At 35.2% G+C, this 23,413-nt stretch overlaps 1 protein-coding gene across 2 annotated transcripts in view; it reads right to left on the bottom strand.

Annotated features, from left to right (window-relative positions):
* Window positions 1-23,413, bottom strand: part of CAB39L (calcium binding protein 39 like) — a 99,570-nt gene that overhangs the window by 28,481 nt on the left and 47,676 nt on the right. Inside the window, exons 4-6 of one of the 2 annotated variants that reach the window (XM_082859166.1) lie at window positions 19,150-19,291; window positions 14,346-14,510; window positions 8,968-9,086 (exon numbers count right to left, since the gene is read on the bottom strand). In XM_082859166.1, the coding sequence (XP_082715292.1) occupies window positions 8,968-9,086; window positions 14,346-14,510; window positions 19,150-19,260 (395 nt within the window). In that variant the 5' untranslated portion in view covers window positions 19,261-19,291. Of the gene's footprint in view, window positions 1-8,967; window positions 9,087-14,345; window positions 14,511-19,149; window positions 19,321-23,413 lie in introns of those variants that run through there. The other variant, XM_082859167.1, reaches the window with a different exon arrangement.

Genomic DNA, 23,413 nt, shown 5'->3' with positions numbered 1-23,413 from the left:
AATTTGAGTATGGACTGGGTATTAGTTATTAATGAATTATTATTAATTTTTAAGTGCAAAATTACATTGTAGTTATGTAAAAATTATCTTATTTTTGAGATGCGTATTGATGTGTTTAGGGTTGATATGATGATATTACATGAGATTTGAGATTTGCTTTAAAATACTCCAGTCAAAGAAAAAAAAAAAGAAAAAACAAGGGAAGAGGTGTTGGGAAGACAGATGAAATAAACACAGCAAAACAATGACGGTTGTTAAGGCTAGGAGATGAGTACATGGGATTTCTTTGCACTGTCTTGTTTTGTATATGGTTGAAAATTTTTGCAATAAAATTTTTACAAATAAGATTATTAGGAGAAATTTATTATTTTAATATTGGACTTCTGGAAAATCTTCCACGGGCAATGGTTCTTTATGGATCACTGAGAGCAGTTTAGTGACCTCACTCTCAAGTTCTCTCAGTACCCTGAAATGTCATTTGCGTGGGCCAGGAGAAAAGTTCGTTTGAAGTGAGAAAGTCCTTTTTAATGATCTTTTCATAAAATTTGGGTTCCAAATCCTTTTACTGTGTTTTGTATCCCATATCCAAATGATTCTCCTTGATGGACAAGAATCAATTTCTTTCTGTCTTACATTCTTTATGGTTAGACTTAGGTCCAGTATAGCATGTTACTATCATATCCCTAAATGACATCATTTTTTTTTATGATTTCTGTCTTTTTTTTTCTTTTTTATTATTATTTTTATTGGAGTATAGTTGATTTACAGTGTTGTTAGTTTCTGTGGTACAGCAAAGTGAATCAGTTATACATACACATATAACCACTCCTTTTTAGATTCTCTTCCCACATAGGTCATTACAGAGTATTGAGTAAAGTTCCCTGTGCTGCACAGGAGTTTCTTTTTAGTTATCATTTAATATATAGTAGTGGCAAAGCACTTAGTTCTGTTGAGACATGTTCTTACTAACATGTTTAAAGAATTGAGGTAATTTCAAAGAGCAATTCAACTAACAGAATAACGCTGACCTCCATCTTGAGCCATATTCATCATCTGACTCCACTGTCTAATCTTCTTTTTTTTTGCATTTCTTTTCTTTTTTTTTAATTTTTTAGATTATTTATTTATTTATTTTGCGGTACGTGGGCCTCTCACTGCTGTGGCCTCTCTCGTTGCGGAGCAACAGGCTCCGGACGCGCAGGCCCAGCGGCCCTGCCGCTCCGCGGCACGTGGGATCCTCCCAGACCGGGGCACGAACCTGCGTCCCCTGCATTGGCAGGCGGACTCTCAACCACTGCGCCACCAGGGAAGCCCCTATTTTTTAGATTTTTATTGGAGTATAGTTGCTTTACAATGTTGTGTTACTTTCTACTGTACAGCAAAGTGAATCAGCTATACATATACATATATCCTCTCTTTTTTGGATTTCCTTCCCATTTAGGTCACCAGAGAGCATTGAGTAGACTTCCCTGTGCTACACAGTAGGTTCTCATTAGTTATCTATTTTATACATAGTATCAATAGTGTATATATGTCAATCCCAATCTCCCAATTCATCCACACCCCCTTTTCCCCCTTGGTATCCATATGTTTGTTCTCTACGCCTGTGTCTCTATTTCTGCTTTGTAAATAAGATCGTCTATACCAATCTTTTCATATTCTACATATATGCGTTAATATACAATATTTGTTTTTCTCTTTCTGACTTACTTCACTCTGTATGACAGACTCTAGGTCCATCCACATCCTTACAGATGACCCAATTTCATTCCTTTTTATGGCTGAATAATATTCCATTGTATGTATGTACCACATCTTCTTTATCCATTCCTCTGTGGATGGACATTTAGGTTGTTTCCATGACCTGGCTATTGTAAACAGTGCTGCAATGAACACTGGGGTGCATGTGTCTTTTTGAATTATGGTTTTCTCTGGGTATATACCCAGTAGTAGAATTGCTGCATCACATGATAGTTCTATTTTTAATTTTTTAAGGAACCTCCGTACTATTCTCCACAGTGGCTGTTATCGATTTACATTCCTACCAACAGTGCAAGAGGGTTCCCTTTTCTCCACACCCTCTGCAGCAATTATTGTTTGTAGATTTTTTGATGATGCCATTCTGACTGGTGTGAGGTGATACTTCATTGTAGTTTTGATTTGCATTTCTCTAATAATTAGTGATGTTGAGCATCTTTTCATGTGTTTGTTGGCCATCTGTATGTCTTCTTTGGAGAAATGTCTATTTAGCTCTTCTGCCCATTTTTTGACTGGGTTGTTTGTTTTTTTGGTATTGAACTGCATGAGCTGTTTGTATATTTTGGAGATTAATCCTTCGCCAGTTGCTTTGTTTGCAAATATTTTCTCCCATTCTGAAGGTTGTCTTTTGTCTTGTTTATGGTTTCCTTTGCTGTGCAAAAGCTTTTAAGTTTAATTACGTCCCATTTGTTTACCTAAATGACATCACTGTTTGATATCTGAATGCACCAATCAAATTATGTCCCCAGTTTTCAAGCAACTTTACAAGAGATAATTCAGTAAAAATGCTGATTTTTAACAAAGAGCTAAACCTCTAGCATTTCAAGCTAACATAGAAAATGGTAATGGGTAAAGCTGGTTCCGTTCAGGGCTTCTTGTCTACTCTGTCCTCAGGGTCTTCTATAATTACCTCTCCCTTCTTATCCCAAGGGCTTCAAATCTTATTAAGGACGTATTAATGGTTAAGAAGATGGGATTTAGAATCAGATCTGGATTGAAAAATTGGCTCTGTTACTTATTAGCTGTATTTATAACCTTGAGCAATAGTCTTACTCTAAGTTTCAATTTCCTCATCTGTAAAATGGTAAGGATAATACCTAGTCCTCATAGTATTGTTAGAAGGATTAAATGAAATAACATAAGACGTTGAATGTAATACCTGGCACACAGCAAACACTCAATAAATGGTATCTATAAAACAGGATGTGAGGCAATGAGTTTAAAGTTTGGGTTAAAAAATAAAAGAAGAATCATTATAATATAGGATAAAAACCAGAGAAGTCATCACCAAATTGTTGATAATGGTTTCTTTGGGAAGGATTATGGTATGCACTCCCTTTCTATATTATAGATTTCTAAAATGTTTGAATTTTTAAAATTTATTTGTATTGAAGTATAGTTGAATTACAATATTGTGTTAAAATGTCTGAATTTTTAAATAATAAACATGTATTACTTTGAATCAGAAAAAATAAAACGTTTTAAAAATATCTACTCTTACACAACATTGTAAAGCAATTATACTCCAATAAAGATATAAAAAAGAAAATAAAAATAAATAAAAAAAAATATCTACTCCTCTTCATCCCCAATATCACCACTAAAGTTCTGGCCCTAATTATCCCTTGCTTGGACTCTCCCAAGCTGGAATCTCAGACCCCCAATTCTCCAAGCCATTTTCTATACTGCCACCAGAACTCATCACATCTATTCCCTGGATGGCTCCATGTTGCCTTTAGAATAACATTTAGACTCCTTGGTAGGACTGAAAGACTTATGAAAGACTCTTCATAACTTGGTCTTAGCCCTTCCAGCTTTATCCTCATCCCTACTTTCCATTCACACTAGGTTCCAGCTGCATCAGAATTCTTGTCATCCTCCAAACACATTGTGCAATTTGATGCCTCTGTGGCTTTGCATGGGAGGTACCTAATCCTTCTACTCTCTGTGTCTATTTGGAAATTTTCTACTTTAAGACCTGCTTCATTTTTGACATCTCAAGCAGAGGTGATGACTTCTTCATCTGTGCACCCACAGAATATACTGGTAAAGAAACAACAATGAGTTGTAATGAGTTATCTCTGCTCAGTGGACTATAACTGCTTGAAGACTGGAAAGCTGGATATTGTTCTGAGAGCACAGATTCTGGAGTCAGACTACTAGAGTTTAAAGTATACCGGCTATGTGACTTTGCACAAGTTACTTAACCTCTCTGGGCTGCAGTACCCTCTTCTATAAAATAGGTATAATAAAAATAACAACAAAAACAACAATAACTATCCACAGGACTATTATATAAATACAAAGCAGGGCCTGACATATACTAAGTACTATGTTAACTACTACAATTACTATACTTACTATTATTAGTGCTATTATTATTGTAGACCCCTAATAAATGAACTAATAAGCAGTTTTAGCCTTACAAACTAATCTAATTATTAACTTTTCAGAAGATATGGAAAGACGGTTTATAAAACTTTCCTGATGAATCAGATTTGAGGGAGTTATGCTTAAAATAAACAATTCCTATTTTTCTATTGTGTGCTCTAATTACATGAAAATGGAGTCTTAGAAATCTGTATATTGAGAAAGTGTTTTTTTTTTTTTTTGAGAAAGTGTTTTTTAAATTAAATGACTCAAAATTACTTTTTCCACATATTAGAAAATAAATGAAAGCTAAGTTTTTTCTTAAATACAGAAAAAATGACATATAATTATTATAAATTATCCATTATAATAGGATTCCTGGTAAATACAGGTGATTAATGAATAGAAGAGTTCATATTTGAAATATAAGGAAAATTTCTACTTACATCAATTTAATAGTTTGTTCAGAAACTGAGTGATCTTTTGCAACAACTAATTTGTAAAAGAATAGTAGTCATTTGAATTCAACATAAAGTTCACCACCAAATAGGACAGAGACACATTTTCAAATAATTAAAGATAAAATAAAGATATACTGATTATTCATACTCAGTAAATTTTATATATAATCATAATTGCAAAAGTGCCAATACCCCACATGTTTTATAGAATCACATATAAATAAATATAATCTAGTAGGAAAAAGTTATTAAAAGAGATTCCAACCTTTATCATTTGTCTCTCAAAATTATTGATTTATAACTTACAGCACCACTTCTCAAACTCCCTTCCCTCCTCTAATTTACTCTGCAGCTACTTTGGAGCCTCCCACTAGTAAACCTCCAAAACCCTCTCCTGATATTAGTGGTTTTTCTCCCTCTGATTCCTTCCTCCTCATCTCTAAGTCTTGTTTGTGCCAGTGGACATAACCTTCTAGCTTAGTCTAATTCCCCTGCCTGGCTTCCTATCACTAGGTTTTTTTCTCAACTCTCTCTACTGAAAAAGGGGAAGGGGTGGGAGAAATATAGGGGACAATTACACATTAATGAATCCTGTACACATCACAAATAATAAAGGCTCACTACAGATCTGTAATATGTTCCAGCAGATAAATTATTAATGAATAACAATTAGAATTAGTTGTTTATCTTGTCTCATTATTTCTAGAAAGGGAAAATAAAGTTATATTCTCCAATATAAGTTGTAATTCTTCACCAACTTAATTTAAAAAATAAATATCCCAGGGCTTCCCTGGTGGCGCAGTGGTTGAGAGTCCACCTGCCGATGCAGGCGACACGGGTTCGTGTCCCGGTCGGGGAGGATCCCACGTGCCGTGGAGCGGCTGGGCCCGTGAGCCATGGCCGCTGAGCCTGCGCGTCCGGAGCCTGTGCCCCGCCAACAGGAGAGGCCACAACAGTGAGAGGCACACGTACCGCCAAAAAAATAAAAATAAAAAAAAAAATAAATATCCCATTACGCTAAATTTTCACATCTTCCACAAAGCATATATAATGTGTCAATGTATAAAATGTATATATATTCTATCATATATAAAAGGAATGAAAAAATTACCCTACAACCATACTTTATAATTTATTGGATTGCTTTTATCTGAATTCTTAAAGCTTAACAGTAATAATTTTCATGTGTTTATAATTTCCTTGGTAAGAAGACACTAAATTCATATCTTTAGCAGAGCCACTTGTATCTGGTGCAACTCTTTGACAAAATAAATACAAGGCAGTTGCCATCCCCTAACTGCTATTCAGTGACAGCAGCTACATGAAGGAGATCCTCCAAACAAATAATTCCCACTCCAGGAATGAAGTCCGTGGAGTTGCGTGTATCCTTCACATAACGACCCCATGGTGGAAGATACTGTTTTAGAACATCCACACAACTTCTCTTCCACATCAGCTGACGGGCTCTCCAATATATTTTTAGGACAACACAGTTTAGCATTCTCAAGGGATCATTTATTTACAAACTAACTTTAAATGATTATTAATTTATCTTCACTTCCTGAAACACAAATCTGATATTCTTCTTCCCAAACTCTCCAATGACTCCCCATTTCCTACAGGATAATGTCAAATGCTTTAGCTTAACATTTTAGAATCTCCAGAAGGGGGTACAAATTGATCATTCCAGCCTTATCCACCAATGACCAGCTGGGCAGATCATAACCCATTACATTTTATAGATCTTATCTGAGCTAGAAACAAACACTTCCCTTTATAATATTATTCTGACACTTGGGTATGGTCTTAATTGTATTTGTTTAAAATTGCACATTTAAATATGCACATTGCATATCTCAATGTGAACTGCAGCTCTTAAGAGGGATAGGGATAATAATTTTTTAGACTAGTAGTTACTGAGTACTGAGTACCATGTGCTTGGTGCTATGCTCTGCAAGAACTACCTCAGTAAAGACTCAAAATGACATACTGAAGTAGGTTTTATTATTGTCTTCATATTACAATGAGGAAATCAAGACTTAAGGAAGCTAGGTAACTTACCCAAGGTCTTAGCAAGTAAATAGCAGAACCCTGACTGAACACACAGGTCGGTCTGACAATGCATAGTCTAAGGCATATAATGCAACATTATTTTAGCGCAAAGGTAATATTACAAATTTTATAGATAAGAAAACTGAGGCTTGGAAAAGTGCAGTGACTTGCCCAAAGTCACAGAGCTAAGAAGTGGAAGAGACAAGAAACAGGAAAAATCAGAGAGCAAAAAAAGAGCTCTTATAAATTAAAAATAGGGTCGCTGAAAGGAGAATTCAGTAGAGTTTATCTTCAATGGAAGATACAATTAAGAACATCTCCTGGGTAAGCTGGGACGAAGTGAGAGAGTGGCATGGACTTACATATACTACCAAATGTAAAATAGATAGCTAGTGAGAAGCAGCCACATAGTACAGGGAGATCAGCTCGGTGCTTCGTGACCACCTAGAGGGGTGGGATAGGGAGGGTGGGAGGGAGACGAAAGAGGGAGGAGATATGGGGATATATATATGTATAGCTGATTCACTTTGTTATAAAGCAGAAACTAACACACCATTGCAAAGCAATTATACTCTAATAAAGATGTTAAAAAAAAGAGAACATCTTCTGACAAGTAAAACAAAAAGACAAAGAAACAGAAAATAGAAGAGATATGAAATCAACCCCAGAGATTTAACTTTGACTAACAGGAGAACGAGAAAGTGAGAACAGAGAATATAGAAGGGAATAAATTTTCAAAGAAACAGTATGTGGCAGAGAATGTTAACTGTCCACAGAAATCCTTTCTCCTCTTCTTCCTGGGCACTAACTACATTTCTCAGGTTTCCTTAAGAATTAAGAGGTCAAGTGACTAAGTGCTCTCAAATGGAATGTGAGTGCGAGTAATGCAAGCCATTTCCAGGCCTGGCTCATAAATTCTCCCAAGTACTTTTGCCTTCTTGTGGGCTGAAATGGCAATCAACAAAATGATCTTAGGAACCACATGTTGAAGGAACCCCTGCTGACCTAGAACATTTGTTCTTCTCTATTATGTGAGAAATAAATTTATCTTGTAGTTGGCCACTCTATTTTGGGGTCCATTTGTTATAAAGCTTAAGGTTTGTTATAAGTTTAGCCTACCCTAACTAATACATGATACAAGTATATTTCCCTTTCCAGAACTGAAAGACTTAATTCTCCAGTAAAAACAATATTTTGTACTAAAAAACAAAGTAATTATAGTACACTACTTTGTTCAACAATGAATAATAATTACATAGCTATAATAATATAAATGTGACTAATAAAATTAAAAATTGTGATAAAGTATATTGGGAGGGTTAAGAGAAGGAAAATGGAGTAACAGTGGTGGTGGAAATACTAAATTGTCATCTAGTCTATGAGAAAGTTAAAAGATATTTTTTAAAATTGGTAAATCAGAAGTTAGTAAAAGCCCATTATTGATAATATAGAGGTAAATACCAGATGAACAAATAAAAAAGATGAAAGTGGTTGTCTCTGGGCAATGGGACTGAGGAATAGAGAAGGAAGAGACAAAGAGCTGATGTTTGTTGATATTTCCGATTTTTAAACTATGTGGTATGTATTATTTTGATACAATAAAATGTTTTAAAATGTACAAGAAAGGATTCGGGAATTGAACACAGACAAGATGGACTAGAAGAGCATGCTAGATTCAAGATGGTAAAGTAGAAAGATAGAGAAGGGGAGACAAAAGATAGTCTGCTATCCCCAAGCCTTTCTACATCCATATTTCTGGTTTTAGGAGTTGGAGCAGCCTCAGAATGCCCAAGAAACATTTGTAAATGAGTATACATAAAAAGTAATAATCAGGAATTCTATTATCTGACCCGACTTTAGTTTTTTGGCTGCCCTGTGGTCCCATATACATACAGTGATATTTATTCTATCCTCACGTGAAGCATGTCACCATAGTAGATGCTAGCCATTGAAAGGATATCGTGTGTGTGTGCGTGTGTGTGTGTGTGTGTGTGTGTGTGTGTGTGTGTGATGAGGGGATTCAGTCTTATGCAAAGAGGCTAAGTGGGCAGCTAGAAAAAGGGCAGATTGGAAAGCACAAGCAATAATGTAATAGGAAGAGATAACAGGAAATAGGAAAGAGAGGCAGTAAGTGGAAGGGAATTTATTTAAAAAGGATTTTGCTGCAGCCTGAGTAATCCCAGAGACATAGATTTGGAGGGCTAACTTCAAGCATGGCAAATATGCATCCAAAAGGGATCGTTTTCTCAAATGAGGCTAATGCTATATATTACTTTTAACAACTTTTCTAAAATCAAACCTCCTTTAAAGGAAAGCACGCACCTACCCTTTGAGGAGCATAAATAGGATATGAGGATGAGCACTAATGTACTCCACAGTAGGACTCCGAGTGCCTATCTGTCGTCTCAGGATGTTGTTAAATATCTGGGTCACATCTTTTTTTCCCTGTTAAAGAAACAACCAACCATTAAGTTGTATACTTTAAATGGGTGAATTGCATGGCATGTGAATTATTTCAAAAGCTGTTTATACACACACACACACACACACACACACACACACACACACACATTCCATTTAATATGACATAGTATTTTCCCACCTGAGATTGTGAATTCTTTGACTTAATTTGTCTAATGACAGGTACAAAATATATAAACAACCAAAAAATCAAGATCAAATAAAATCAATGCCCTACACATATAGTAAGCATTTCAAACTGTTAAATGCATGAAGTACAGTCAAAGCTTGTGTCTCAAGGCTTTCTGATTTCTCATTTTTATAGTAATAAAACCAAAGGTTAAGGACCACTTTTTAATGAGGGCCAGGGAACAGAAAAGGATATTTAGGGAATGGAAATTTTCAAAAACTTAGGACCATAAAATGGCTTATTGAGAAGCTGATCCTGGAGTGCTTATTTTGCTTATTTTTTAAAAAACGTAGCTTATTTTTTTTAAACGTAGCAATCTCTAATAATCATTAGAGATTAAATTAGAGATGGACTAGAAGAGCATGCTAGATTCAAGATGGTAAAGTAGAAAGATAGAGAAGGGGAGACAAAAGATAGTCTGCTATCCCCAAGCCTAGAGATTAAATTATCACAGTAGGAAGTTTTCTGCCTTTTTTTTTTTAAACATCTTTATTGGAGTATAATTGCTTTTCAATGTTGTGTTAGTTTCTGCTATATAACAAGGTGAATCAGCTATACGTATACATATACCCCCATATCCCCTCCCTCTTGCATCTCCCTCCCACCCTCCCTAGGAATTTTTCTGCTTCTTTGAGCTGCTTTCTAATTCAAACTGAACAGTTGACTTTGCATCCAGTCTATTTTCACAAGGCACACCTGCCTTTAAAATGAATGCATCAACTCTTACATGCAATACATTTTCATCCTTTGATCTCTTATCACATTGTGTTTCAAAACATCAAAGAGTCTAAAGCTGTGTCTTGAATAGTGCCCAAACATCAAAAAACACAGCTCTGAGTTTGATCCTGAGCCCACAAATCAGAAACTTTGCAATCTCAGCCATAACTCTTTTTTTTTTTTACCTCATTAGAATATGCTGAAGTATTTTTTTGTCAGCAATTTTAAGGCTTAAAGGATTAGACAAAAATTTATGGCTATAAAGTAATGAGATTTTCTTTCAAACAATTTTAACCTAAAGGTCTGTCTTCTAACTAGCCGTTATTCACATAACAGCAGGATCCTCCAATACTTTCCTCACCCCAATGGACCACTTTCCTCTTGATTCCTGAAGAAGAAAATGGGTTTGCCACACAGATTCCTGAGTCAGTCTCTGCTACCCAATCTAAACCAATGCCTTGGGCCACCATCACTGTTGTCAGCTCTGGATTTCAAATCCCTGCTCCTAGCTCCTCTCAGCCCTTGTTCATTGTCTTGCCTTCTACAACTAGTTATTTTCTCAGCTAGTTATTTTATATACTGTTTATCCAAGTATAGAAAACCACCTCTTCTCCTTCATTTGATATATACTATTAGTACACAGTTCTTTTATCAAGGGTTTAAGGGTAACAAAGGGTAATTATAGCACAGTGCAGAAACAACTTCAAATTGAATCCTACACATCATAATTAAAGATTATTAAAGATTCCTCAGCATTCCTGATCATCTTTTTCCTTAAGCCCCTTCCTCTGTCATGGCTCTGGAGCCTTCTCTCTCCCTTACTCCAGACCCTTCTCCTATCTCTCTTCTATTTCCTACTCCTATCAAATTTAGCCAAAGAGATGGCATTTCTCAAATTTCTGTTATTTTACTCTGCAAAGGGAATCTAAGCTCTTTTCTTTCAGTCTTTTTCCTTCCAAACATTGCCTAGAGACCTCACCTTTCACAACTAACAAAAAAGCCCATGTAGGTGTCTTCTAAACAAAAGTTCTTTTTTTTTTTTCTGTAAGGAATGTTCCATCCTTTTAGGTTATCTGGCAAAAGCTGCAGCCCTTCTGTAAAGTAATAATTTTCCTTTCCTGTTATAAAAATATAACAAAGATTTTACAGTCAAATGACTGTTACACTCTTCAAAGAAGCCCCAGGAGAGGCTATTCACTTACTGAAGTATTATCATTATTCTTGAATTATGCTCTACACATTTACTAATTCTTTAAGAAAAGTGGCTTACTGCTGTGCTTCAGGACATCTTCCTTTGCTCCAATTCCCTTACCTCTGCTTCTATTTCTCATTCTCATACCTACATTGATTCATTCATCCAACCAATGGATATGGAACTAGGCATGGGAAATGCAGTCCTAGTACTCAAGATACTCTCAATCCAGAACGAGCTGTACCAGGGCTACCTAAGAACCAAGAGATGAGGAGGGTGGGGTTCTGTGTGATTAGACTGAGTTTTGAAGTTAGGGGGAGTTTTATCAAATGGTCACTAGTTTATATGGATACTTTAAGCTTGAGAAGGAAAGTTGCTGCCTGTGGGCTGATCATTCATGCTTCCAGTCCATAGAAATACATAGCACATTTCTGCAAGTGGGCTCATAATGCTAGTAATGGTGCATCCTTCCAGAAAATACTGAGTATATAGTTGGTGGAATGCTTAAAACTGAACCATTTTCAATTTTAACTGTTTTTCATTCATTCATTCAACCAAGAAGTATTTATAAGTATTTATTTGCTATGGGTTTGATTGAGGAGGACAGCTTCACCTACTGAATATCACATTCATTTATAACTATGTTCTAGGCATCAACTAAATGAACAAAGTCAAGAACGATCTGGTCAATTATTCCTCAATAAAGCTGAAAAAAAGAACTGTCTGCAATTATCATGATAATAGACCTTCATAATGATAGTGTTGAGTCATCAGTAAAAAATGATTACATCTAGTATATAATTTTGGAGGAGAGGCAAGTATACAATGCATGTTATAAAGAAAATGTAAAGTAATCCACAAAAGTAATCTACTTAACTTTCTTCATTTGAAGAGTTAATCTTTAGCTACATGGAAAATGCACATATTCAGAAAGATAATTTTTTCCCCGAGGATTCCAGAGAATAAAAGTTTACTCTACTTGATAATGTATAAGTCAATTTTTAGGCAATTGAATGTCTTAATCCCCAAATAATTTTTAAGTAAACTTCTCTATATTTATTTCTAGTATACCATGTAAAATAAGGGAAATTTGCATAAGTGTTTCTTACTGTTCCTCTTTTGTTTTCTAAGCCAAAGCTGCACAAAATTGTGAGGCACCCAAAGTTTTTCTCTGGTCTACTCCCACCTCCCCAATTCTTGGAGAGCACTTTGAACCTATGCTATTCTGTGGTCGCTCAAGGTTTCTCCAGGTCACTGGACCTGACAACATCTCATCCCTGACTCATTCTTCAAAACGTAACCAACCTTGGTCATATTCCTTCCAGCATCCCATTGCAAATTAAGCTAATCTCATAAACTAACTCAAGCTAACATATTAATTAGTGATGATAATAGCTTAATACATTGCTGCTTTTAGGGAAATGTGCAAAACAAGGGGAGATTTATTGAAATATAATACTGTATTCCAAGAGCAGGGAGTTTCCCAGTTATGGTCACTCACCAACTAAATTTAAAACTAAAATAATAAACACAGAAACAAACATCAAAGGTTATAACAAAAATAAACCAGCTTACATTTAACTTAAGTTTGAGAAAGAGAGAAGATGAAAATATACTATCTGACATCTGTATATATCTGCACATGTATTTAGTGTTCTTCCATAACATGTATATGTATATATATTTTACTTTGTTTAATATTTTAAAACAATGATATAAGTTCATATTATTCCTATTTTATAGATGAGAAAGTTTAGTCTCAAAGAGGTTATGATACTAACTATCAAATGGCAGAGCAGGGACTCTATAAAACAATCCTAAATCCAAGTCAAGTGTTCTTCCACTATGCACAGCTCCTACAAATGTCCATAATACCTCAGTTTAAACTAAATTTAAAAAACATGAAAGTATATAAACACAATGATAAAACTACACTTTAATTCCGCATATGCCAGGTTTAAAAAGGAAATGGGGAGTAAGATGGGGAGGGAGAGTGACAAGCCAGGCAAGAGGAAAAAGTAGGAGATTATTGAGCAGAAAATGTCAAGGTTAGAGAAACAGATAAGAGAGGGAAGGAAAGAAAAAAACAGGTGTTTCTGAAAGGAAGGCTGAGTTGAAGTCTGGGCCCTGAGAGGCTCTCAGTCAGTGTAGTTTCTAGTCAACACACTTGACTTCACTGTCCAGAGCAGTCTTGCCCTGCATTCCTCCTCCTCTGCTCCAGTCGGCCAAAATCTTCCCCTATCTAAGCCATCCAGAGAGCTGTGGGCTAGTATTTCCACAGATCCCCAGAGCCCTGACCTTATCTTGGTCTAATCACTGTAATGAGTTTCTTTTAACTTCCTTGGTGACAAAACACAAAGCAATTTACTTCAGAAATCTCCATTCTCTTCTATCTTTGAGAATTAATGGAGATCCAAGCACTTACCTGAGAGTATCAAAAGCCTGATAGTGGTAACAAAACAGCAAACAAATCAAAACCAAGACTTCCATCATTGAAATGTGCCTTACGTATATATATTTCATTGAAAAACCACTGATAATAAAATGCTTACACATATTCACCACTTATGTTTCTAGGTGTTGTTTTATTTATTATTTAGGCAATTAGGTATAATTGCTTTCAAAATGAGATAAATATCCTATATTAGTAGCATTTAACAAACTTCTTAAATCATTGGTATAAATATTTCAATTAAAGAAACAGGTCTGGAGAAAATAAGTTTGAATCTCAGCTTAGGCTCTTAGTAACTGAGTGACTTAGGGGAAATTACTTAATATCTTTAAACTTTAGGGTCTTTACCTGTAAAACAAGACTAATAATATAGTACCAATCATATATAGGTTGCTTTCAGAATTAAATGAGATGAGTGCTTGGAAACTGTACAACATGCAGTAAGCACTCAACAAATGTTATCTATTATTATTATTATTATTGACCAGTAAGTTTCTTACTTAGCTGCATAAAACTTAATTCCAGTATACCTTTTGCTTTTTTAAAAAAATGATTAAGATGATTTTAGAACTTTCAGGGGAAAATGGGATTTTAAATAATATATAAACAGTAATAATAAAAAATTACAGTCAAATATTGGTATGTATATAAAAATTGAAAAGCAGAATTGTCATCCTTTTGCAGATAGTTTACCTCAAAGTCTATCAGCTGTAGGTCGGCTATCAGTGTCACCAGCAGCCCACTATTGTAGAGTTCTTGTGCTAGCTGAGCCACAGCTTCTGTTGGGGGTTCCTTGTCACTTGTCCCACACAGAATTTCTTTCATTGCTTGCAGTGATTTCGACACTTCTTCTGAAGCCTAGTGACCAAAAAGTATGCTAATAGTTGAGTAATAAAAAATTTCAGGTTATAAACAAACAAACAAAAACCACTTATTGAGCCCTGCTTATTTATGATTAAAGAACTGTGTACAGTTACAAACAAAAACCATTCAGTAGGCACTGCGTTTTTTATTTCAGAAAATGTTACTAAAGTTAATTTATAAAAGAGAGATCTTCAGTATTTCTACTTAGAATAATTGAAATGATCTTCCTTTATTTTAAAAAAATTTTTTTTAATTAAAAAAATGTTTTTACTTTTTGGCTGCACTGTGCAGCACGTGGGATCTTAGTTCCCTGACCAGGGATCGAACCCACACCCCCTGCAGTGGAAGTGTGCAGTCTTAACCACTGGACTGCCAGGGAAGCCCCCATGAACTTCCTTAAATCATACTCATACTGAACTTTACTAGTAATTAATTATAAATTTAATTTATAAATTAAATTCAGTCCATTTTGAAGACTTATCAGTAGCTAGTAGTCTTTATTTAAATCATTTGTTAATGTTTTTCAACAAATCCCTATTATTCTGGTTTTTTTAATGGAGTAGGTACAAAATCATACATTGTCAAAACCCATAACCTTTGCCAATCCACTGATCCCTCACACATAACCATTATCTTTTTGTTATCTATGAAACTTAAAAAAAAGAAGCAAAAGATCTCACATTTTTTAAATGGCCTCATATTTTATATGTTTTTATTAAAAACATATAATTTTGCTTTTATTAATTCTTAAAAAAATTTTATAATTAATTTATTTTATTTTAGGTTGTGTTGGCTCTTTGTTGCTGTGCGCGGGCTTTTCTCTAGTTGCGGCGAGCGGGGGCTACTCTTCGCTGTGGTGCACGGGCTTCTCATTGTGGTAGCTTCTCTTTTTGCGGAGCACGGGCTCCAGGCGCGCAGGCTTCAGTAGTTGTGGCTCTCGGGCTCTAGAGTGCAGGCTCAGTAGTTGTGGCGCACGGGCTCAGCTGTTCTGAGGCATGTGGGATCTTCCCAGACCAGGGCTCGAACCAATGTCCCCTGCATTGGCAGGCAGATTCTTAGCCACTGTGCCACCAGGGAAGCCCTCATTGCATTTTAAAGAATAATAGGAGAATACATAGAGGTAGAAAGTACATTAGTGAGTATTAGGGCTTGGGTAAGGGAGAAGGAGGTGTTGAAAATGTTCTGAAATTAGATAGTGGTGATGGTCACACAACCTTGTGAATAAACTAATAACCACTGAATTGTACACTTTAAAATGGTGGATTATATGGTATCTTAATTACACTCAATAGAAAATTTTTTTTAAAACAGGTGAAGATAAATAAATAAATAAATAAATAAATAAAGCAAGGGCTTCCCTGGTGGCACAGTGGTTGAGAATCCGTCTGCCGATGCAGGGGATGCAGGTTCGTGCCCCAGTCCGGGAAGATCCCACATGCTGCGGAGCAGCTGGGCCCCTGAGCCATGGCCGCTGGGCCTGTGCGTCTGAAGCCTGTGCTCCGCAAGGGGAGAGGCCACGACAGTGAGAGGCCTGTGTACCGCAAAATAAATAAATAAAGCAAGCAAGCAAGCATGGGCTACCAAAAAAAAAAAAAAACAGGTGAAGAAAAAAAACAGGCCAATTAGTTAACAATTTGCTGACTGTTTTTAAAGAAATATAGTTTTATTACTTTCAAGTATTGTATTCTAATCATTATAATTGAAGAAGGAAATGAGGAGAATAAGGCAAAGTAATAAAAGTAACTCATAGTAGCATGACACTACTTAAAAAATTAATTTCCAGATACATTTTATGATATTGCTAAAGCAATCCTTAATTTATTAAAGGTTGGAAGTTCCTTAAATTGTGACATATATCCACAGAAGATTACTTTAAACATATATAGAGTTAAGAATAATTATAAAGCAAACACCAGTGTGACCATAAGAGAGGTCAAGAAATAGAACATTTTTAGCATCCCAGAAGTCACTTGAATGCCGCCTTTTCAGCCGGAAGTAAATCCTTTTATGTTTTTGATGAAAATCATTTATTTACTTTTCTTTATAGTTTTCTCACCTATGTTTGTATCCCAAAACAACATAGTTTAGTTCTGCTGATTTGGAATAGTACCTGTACCCTCTTATGATTTGCTTCTTTCACTCAACACTATAGTTGGGAGGTTCATCCTTGCCGCCGCATGTAGCAGCAGTTCTTTAACATTCATTGCTCTGTAGTATTCCATCAATGGCTGGACCACAACTTCTCACTTCTACTGTTGATGGACATCAGGGTTGTTTCCACTGAGGGGTTACTATGAACAACAATGCTATGAACATTCTTGACATGCATCCTGGTGCATATTTGCAAGAACATCTCTAGAGTTTATACTAGGAGGGGAACTGCAGGGTCTTAGAACATGTGTATCTTCATATTTAACAGATAATATACTAAACTCATTTCCAAACACCAATTTATACTTTATCACTCATAGTGAATGAAAGTTCTTATTGCTCTCCACACTTGTCAACATTTAATACCATCAGACATTTTTCATTTTTGACAAGATAGTAGGAATGTAATACGAATTTACTGTTGTTCTAATTGGACTTTTCCTGATCACTAATGAAAATTAGTGTCTTTTTATGTCTTTTCCTTTTTCCTCTCTTTTGTTATGTAGATTCACTCTTATATGAAGGTCATTTCTTCATTCTATTGAGCCAATATTTTGCTCAATATTACAAAGTACACTAGAAATAAAAATATATTTCTATATTCCTTACAAGATGTAGGATAAAAAATATATTTCTACATCATTACAAGAATACAATATTGTATCATTCACTGGGACAGAAAGATACCATTAACTCAAGGGTATTTATTTTACAGATATCTTGAATCTTGCCATAAACTAGTCCCTTTAGAGACAAATTATATATGTAGGATTCAATGTCCCTTTGAAGGAATAACTGAATTACTAAAAACCCCTTCCTCTGAGGAAGCCCTTCTTGGTAGGACTTTAAAACAATGTTAAAATGAGGCTGCACTGGGAATTCCCTGGCAGTCCAGTGGTTAGGACTCCGCATTTCCACTGCAGGGGGCGTGGGTTCAATCCCTAGTCAGAGAACTAAGATCCCACATGCTGCGTGGTGTGCCAAAAAAAAAAGAGGCTGCACTGTAGTAGAAACTATCAGTTGATCTTTAAATATAAACATTTTACCCTCCATGTCAGTATAATATTATATACCAGTATAACCGCTTAGATTTTTTTTTCATTCTGAGTTTTTTTCCTTCCAGTTTTATTAAAATATAATTGACATTCAGCACCGTATAAATTTCAGGTGTACAGCATAATGATTCGACTTACATACATCATGAAATGATTATCACAATAAGTTTAGTGAACATCCATCATTGCATATAGATACAAAATTAAAGAAACAGAGAAGAAAAGAATATATTTTTCCTTGTGATGAGAACTCAGGATTTATTCTCTTAATAACTTCCATACATAACATACAGCAGTGTTACTTACATTTATCATGTTGTACCTTACACCTCTAGTACCTACTTATCGTACACTTGGAAGTTTGTATCTTTTGACTGTCTACATCCAGTTCCCTCTCCGCAGTACCCCTGCCTCTGGTAACCACAAATCTGATCTCTTTTTCTGAGTTTCTTTGTTTGTTTTTGAAGTATAATTGACCTACAATACTGTTAGTTTCTGTTTTACAACACAGTGATTCAACATTTCTATGCATTTCAAAATGATCACCACAGGACTTCCCTGGTGTCCAGCGGTTAAGACTCTGAGCTCTGAATGCAGAGGGCCTGGGTTCAATCCCTGGTCAGGTAACTGGATCCCACATGCCGCAACTAAGAGCCTGCATGCTGCAACTAAAAGATCCCGCACACTGCAGTGAAGATCCCGTGCGCCGCAACTAAGACCTGGCGCAGCCAAATAAATAAATAAATATTTAAAATATATATATTAAAAAACCCAAAATGCTCACCACAATAAGTCTAGTTACGATATGTCACCATACAAAGGTATTACATAGTTATTAACTATATTCTCTGCACTGTACCTTTCACACCCAACTGGAAGTTTGTACCTCAATCTCCCTCAGCAATTTCTTCCCCCTCCAACGCCAACCCACCTCCCCTCTGGCAACCACCTGTTTGTTCTCTGTATCTATAACTCTGTTTCTGCTTTATATTTGTTCATTTGTTTTGTTTTGTTTTTTAGATTCCACATATAAGTGAAATCACACAGTATTTGCCTTTCTCTGACTTATTTCTCTTAGCATAATGGACCTCTAGGTCCATCCATGTTGCTGCAAATGGCAAGATATCATTCTTTTTTATGACTGAAATGGATTGGTGGTTGCCAGAGGTAGAGGGTGGGGTGTCACCCCTTAGTTTAAGTCTAGAGGGATCCAAGGTTGGTCAGAGGCTCTAGAAAGTGAACGAGAGTTCAAGACAACAGACTCAACAATTATCAGTTGCATAAAACCCGGAATCAATTTAAACGTACTTACAAAGACCCTACGAGTGCATCACAGACCATGTTTAGGATTCTTCATTAAGCTTTTACATTAGCTTTTTTGGTCTATTCATGTATTTTAATAAAAATGTTATTATTTTACCTCATACCTTATCTGTCTTTCTGTCTTGCTTTTCCAAAATGGCCATGTTGTCTTTCAGAATTTTCACGATTTCTGCTGGATTTTTGTGCGATTTACTAAACAAAGGCATTTTTTTCATCTATAGAAATCTCTTCTTCCAATGTGGAATGCTAAAAACAAACAAACAAATAAACAAAAATTATAATTATAATTCTTAACATGATTAAATTGTTATACCAAAATGTCTTATAAGTTTTCAATAACCAATTCAGTAATAAGAAACATTAAAGTCAGTCAAACTAAAATAAGTTTCATTGGGATTTCCCTGGTGGTCCAGCATTTAAGACTCTGTGCTCCCAATGCAAGGGCCCAGGTTCGATCCCTGGTCAGGGAACTAGATCCCACATGCCGCAACTAAAGGTCCCCCATGCCACAACTAAAGATCCCACATATCAACTAAAGAATCTGCATGCTGCAACTAAAGATCCTGCATACGGCAACTGAGACCCAGTGAAGCCAAATAAATAAATACATAAATATTAAAAAAATAAAACAAGTTTCACCAAGTTTTGTGCCAAATTTAAATTAATATAAAATATTTTAAGAAAGATATTTTTTAAAGTTTACCTAAAAGTTTTTACTCAAAGTTTAAAATCTTTCCTAAAATAGAAATTCAAGATTTATGCAAGAAGGGGAAAAGGAGTATTTTTAGAGAATAACCTGATATTTAAAACTAGATATTTTGATTAAAGAGAGTGATGATGATGATGGTGATAATAATAATCATAGATAAAATAAAACATGTAAAACAAAAGTGGGATTAGGATCCACATACTTTGGTAAAGCAATGTTTAAAAACATGCCACTCCACAGCAATCACAAAATTACAATGTAAAATTGTTTAGAATCTGTTTTTTATTTACTCTTCAAACATTTAGCTGGCATACTCACTGATGAAATGAGGACTACCATGATGGGGGGTGAGGTGGGAGGGGAACAGGAAAATCAGTTCTTCTTTTTGAGAACATCTATTTACATAGAGCAGAGAAAGCCAAATATAGCTGTCATTGCCCTATTTACACTAAAAATGTGTTATTTTTTTTAGAAAAAAATCTAAAATTAAAGGCTCCAGTTAGTAGAGGCATATTCATTTACTTTACATTTATTAGCAAAAATATTTCAAACATTACAGAAATATGATGTGATAAATCAAAGGCTCCCATTAACCAGTCATCCAGAGGCAACAACTATTATCAGTTTTGATACATATTCCTCCTGAATTTTTTCTATGTATATAAAAATATATTTTTTAAAACCAAAATAGAATAAATACTAAATATAGTATTTTTCAACTTTTCCCCACTTTTTATATCTTGAATATCATTCTATGAGTATATATTTAGATGCACCACAATATTTTTATAGCAATATCCATTATACAGACATATTATGTAATTACTTCTAGTATTTGGTAATTTCTTATTAAATTATTATATAATTTATTTTACCAATACCTTTATTGATAGACTTTTGGGTTAATTCCATTTTTCCTCATATTTTTCTTATTAACAATGATGCAATTAATCAATAAAGAATATTACACATAAATGTACACAGCAGTCGATAGCAATACTCTAAACAGTTATTCCTCTGGCATATCCTTGGCTATGGTTCTAAATATTTACTTCATCTCCCTAGACTCCTACTTCCCAAATCTGGTTCCCTAGGACTTCTGTCAAATCTCTGAGTTACCTTATACGCTTTCAAAAACTTTCTTCAGTATTTGTTGTTTGTGATCAAGAATAATGCTAAGTGGCACTCAACATACCTGCTAAACAAACAGGAGGTACTTAAACCCCCAAATTGTTCTGAGTTGGTAATTCATCCGCTATGATTCCGAAGTTATCACCCTTGTCTGCATGTCATTTGCTCTATCTGTAAAATGAGTGTTTTGTTTTTAACTGTGAATTCACCTAGTCATATCATTTAACTCATATTTTTTTTCATCTCTTTCACCAAGATATCAAGAAAAATTTTGCCAAATGTTTTGGGAAAGCCCAGATACATTATATTTATTTGTTAGTACCAGTTTAGTTACCTTATTTTATTTTTTAATACATCCCCATGACTCACTTATTTTGTAACCAGAAGTTTGTACCTTTTGACCCCCTTCACTCATTTCATCCACACCCCACCCTCCACCTCTGGCAACAACCAATTTGTTCTGTGTACTTATGAGCTTGGTTTTTGGTGTTTTTAGATTCCACATATAAGTGAGATCATACGATATATGTCTTTTTCTGATTTATTTCACTTAGCTTAATGCCCTCAAAGGCCCATCCATGTTGCCACAAATGGCAAGATTTCATTCTTTTTATGGCTGAATAATATTCCATTATACACACACACACACACACACACACACACACACACACACACACACAGAACATATGCTTTATCTGTTCATCCATTGATGGGCACTTAGGTTGTTTCCATATCTTGGCTATTGTAAATAATGCTGCAGTAAACATGAGGGTGCATATTTCTTTATAAATTAGCATTTTCATGTTCCTCAGATAAGTACCCAGAAGTGGAATTGCTATATCATATGGTAGTTCTATTTTTAATTTTTTGAGGAAACTTTATACTGCAAGGGGGATTCTTAAAGAAAGATAGAGCATCATATTTTGAATTAGATAGGCCAAATACAGTGAGCTCTAGCATATTCATCACTGGTCCACACCCATTCTAACTCCATCAAGGCCAAAGATAAAGTATGTAAGGTGGAGTCCTGAAAATGGTGCTTCCTTGGGATAAAGTGGTAATAGTAATAAATTCTATGTCAGAGTTATAGAACACACGTTATATTTCAACAACACAAGAAGCAGGAACAGGAGAAGATGCCATGCTAAGTCCAACGGACTAACACCAGGTGAGTGCCTCCTGGGCACTGAAAGCTGTGGTGGGGTTGCATACATCAACCTGCCCTCTGGCGTTAGTGCTGACAGCAGGCCATGCAGCACACAAATATCAGAGGACTGACATGGGCCCTATTGTACTTTTCCACTTTCCAAAGTAAGTGAACAGAATAAACAACAAATAGTTTCTACTAAAAAAAAAAAAAAGCACAAGCAAAGGGGAGAAATGCCCTGTGGACTTCGACAGGAAAGGTTACTTCCAAAATTAATTCTCTGTAGGAGATAGAATAGATATAATTGGTAAAATAAAAATTAAAAAAAGGAAGAGAAGAACTTAGACAAAAAGAGAGTTGGTCAAGATAAAAGATCAAAAACACATAATATACACACATATACAGAAACACCCCAAAATGCAGCATGGCAATCCAAATCTGCATACAGCAGAAATGACCCCACAGAAAATTGATTGAGGACAACCAAAAGGTACACAATTAGTTAGTCTATATTTATTCATTCAGAAAATATTTACTGAGCACCTGTAAGGTGTGAGGCGTTGCACTAGTAAATGCAAAATAAGCTTCAGAGGGTGCACAATGTAGTGGGAGACACAGCCACACAAAGGGTTTTGCCAGAATGCCAGAAAAGGTTAAACAAACTTAAATGATGGAGAAAAGGTACTTGGTGTGTGTTCGTGTGTATGTGTGTATAGTATATATTATGGAAATATGGAGAAGATACAGTGTTCTATCTATAAAAACGGGTATTACAACAATGAAAAGAGGTGGAGGAAGACAACAAATGCAAAAGGAACTAAAAAATGGAGAGAAACAACAAAGATAAAACAGCCTAAGCAGAAAAAAAGATCTAAATGTGGTCATTTACAGAATTTTTCTAGTTGAGATTAATGATGAGACCCCAAATTCAGTGCCTTGTGGCTTTTAGAAGAAACCAACATTCTTCTCTTAAAGCTCATTCCTACAAAATGACTGTTAACAACAAAAAGGATAAAAATTAAATTGTCTTTGGACTTCCATAAAACTACATGTCATAAAACCATGGAAAGAATCTACAGAGTTCTGAAAGGGAAAGTCTATAACCTCACAATTAAGTCTCTAGCCAACATATTTATGTGTGAATAGACTGTGTACACCTACTAAAATTCTTACAAAAAGATGAGATGGAGTCAAACCCACAAGAGTTCAAGAAAATAAATGCTAAAAACCAGAAATAGTTCTTGAAAGGGAGCCTTGATAGTGCTGGCAGAACATTTGGGAGGGTGCAAATCTACAATGCATTCATGTGGGAATAAAAATAAATAAGGATTCAACTAAATAAGTTAAAAAGGAAACTGCCTCAAAAATCTCAAGAAAAGAA

The sequence above is a fragment of the Leucopleurus acutus genome, assembly GCF_964270905.1.
Source record: "Leucopleurus acutus genome assembly, chromosome: 18".
NCBI lineage: Eukaryota > Metazoa > Chordata > Mammalia > Artiodactyla > Delphinidae > Leucopleurus > Leucopleurus acutus.
This window is presented reverse-complemented; position numbering and strand designations above follow the sequence as displayed.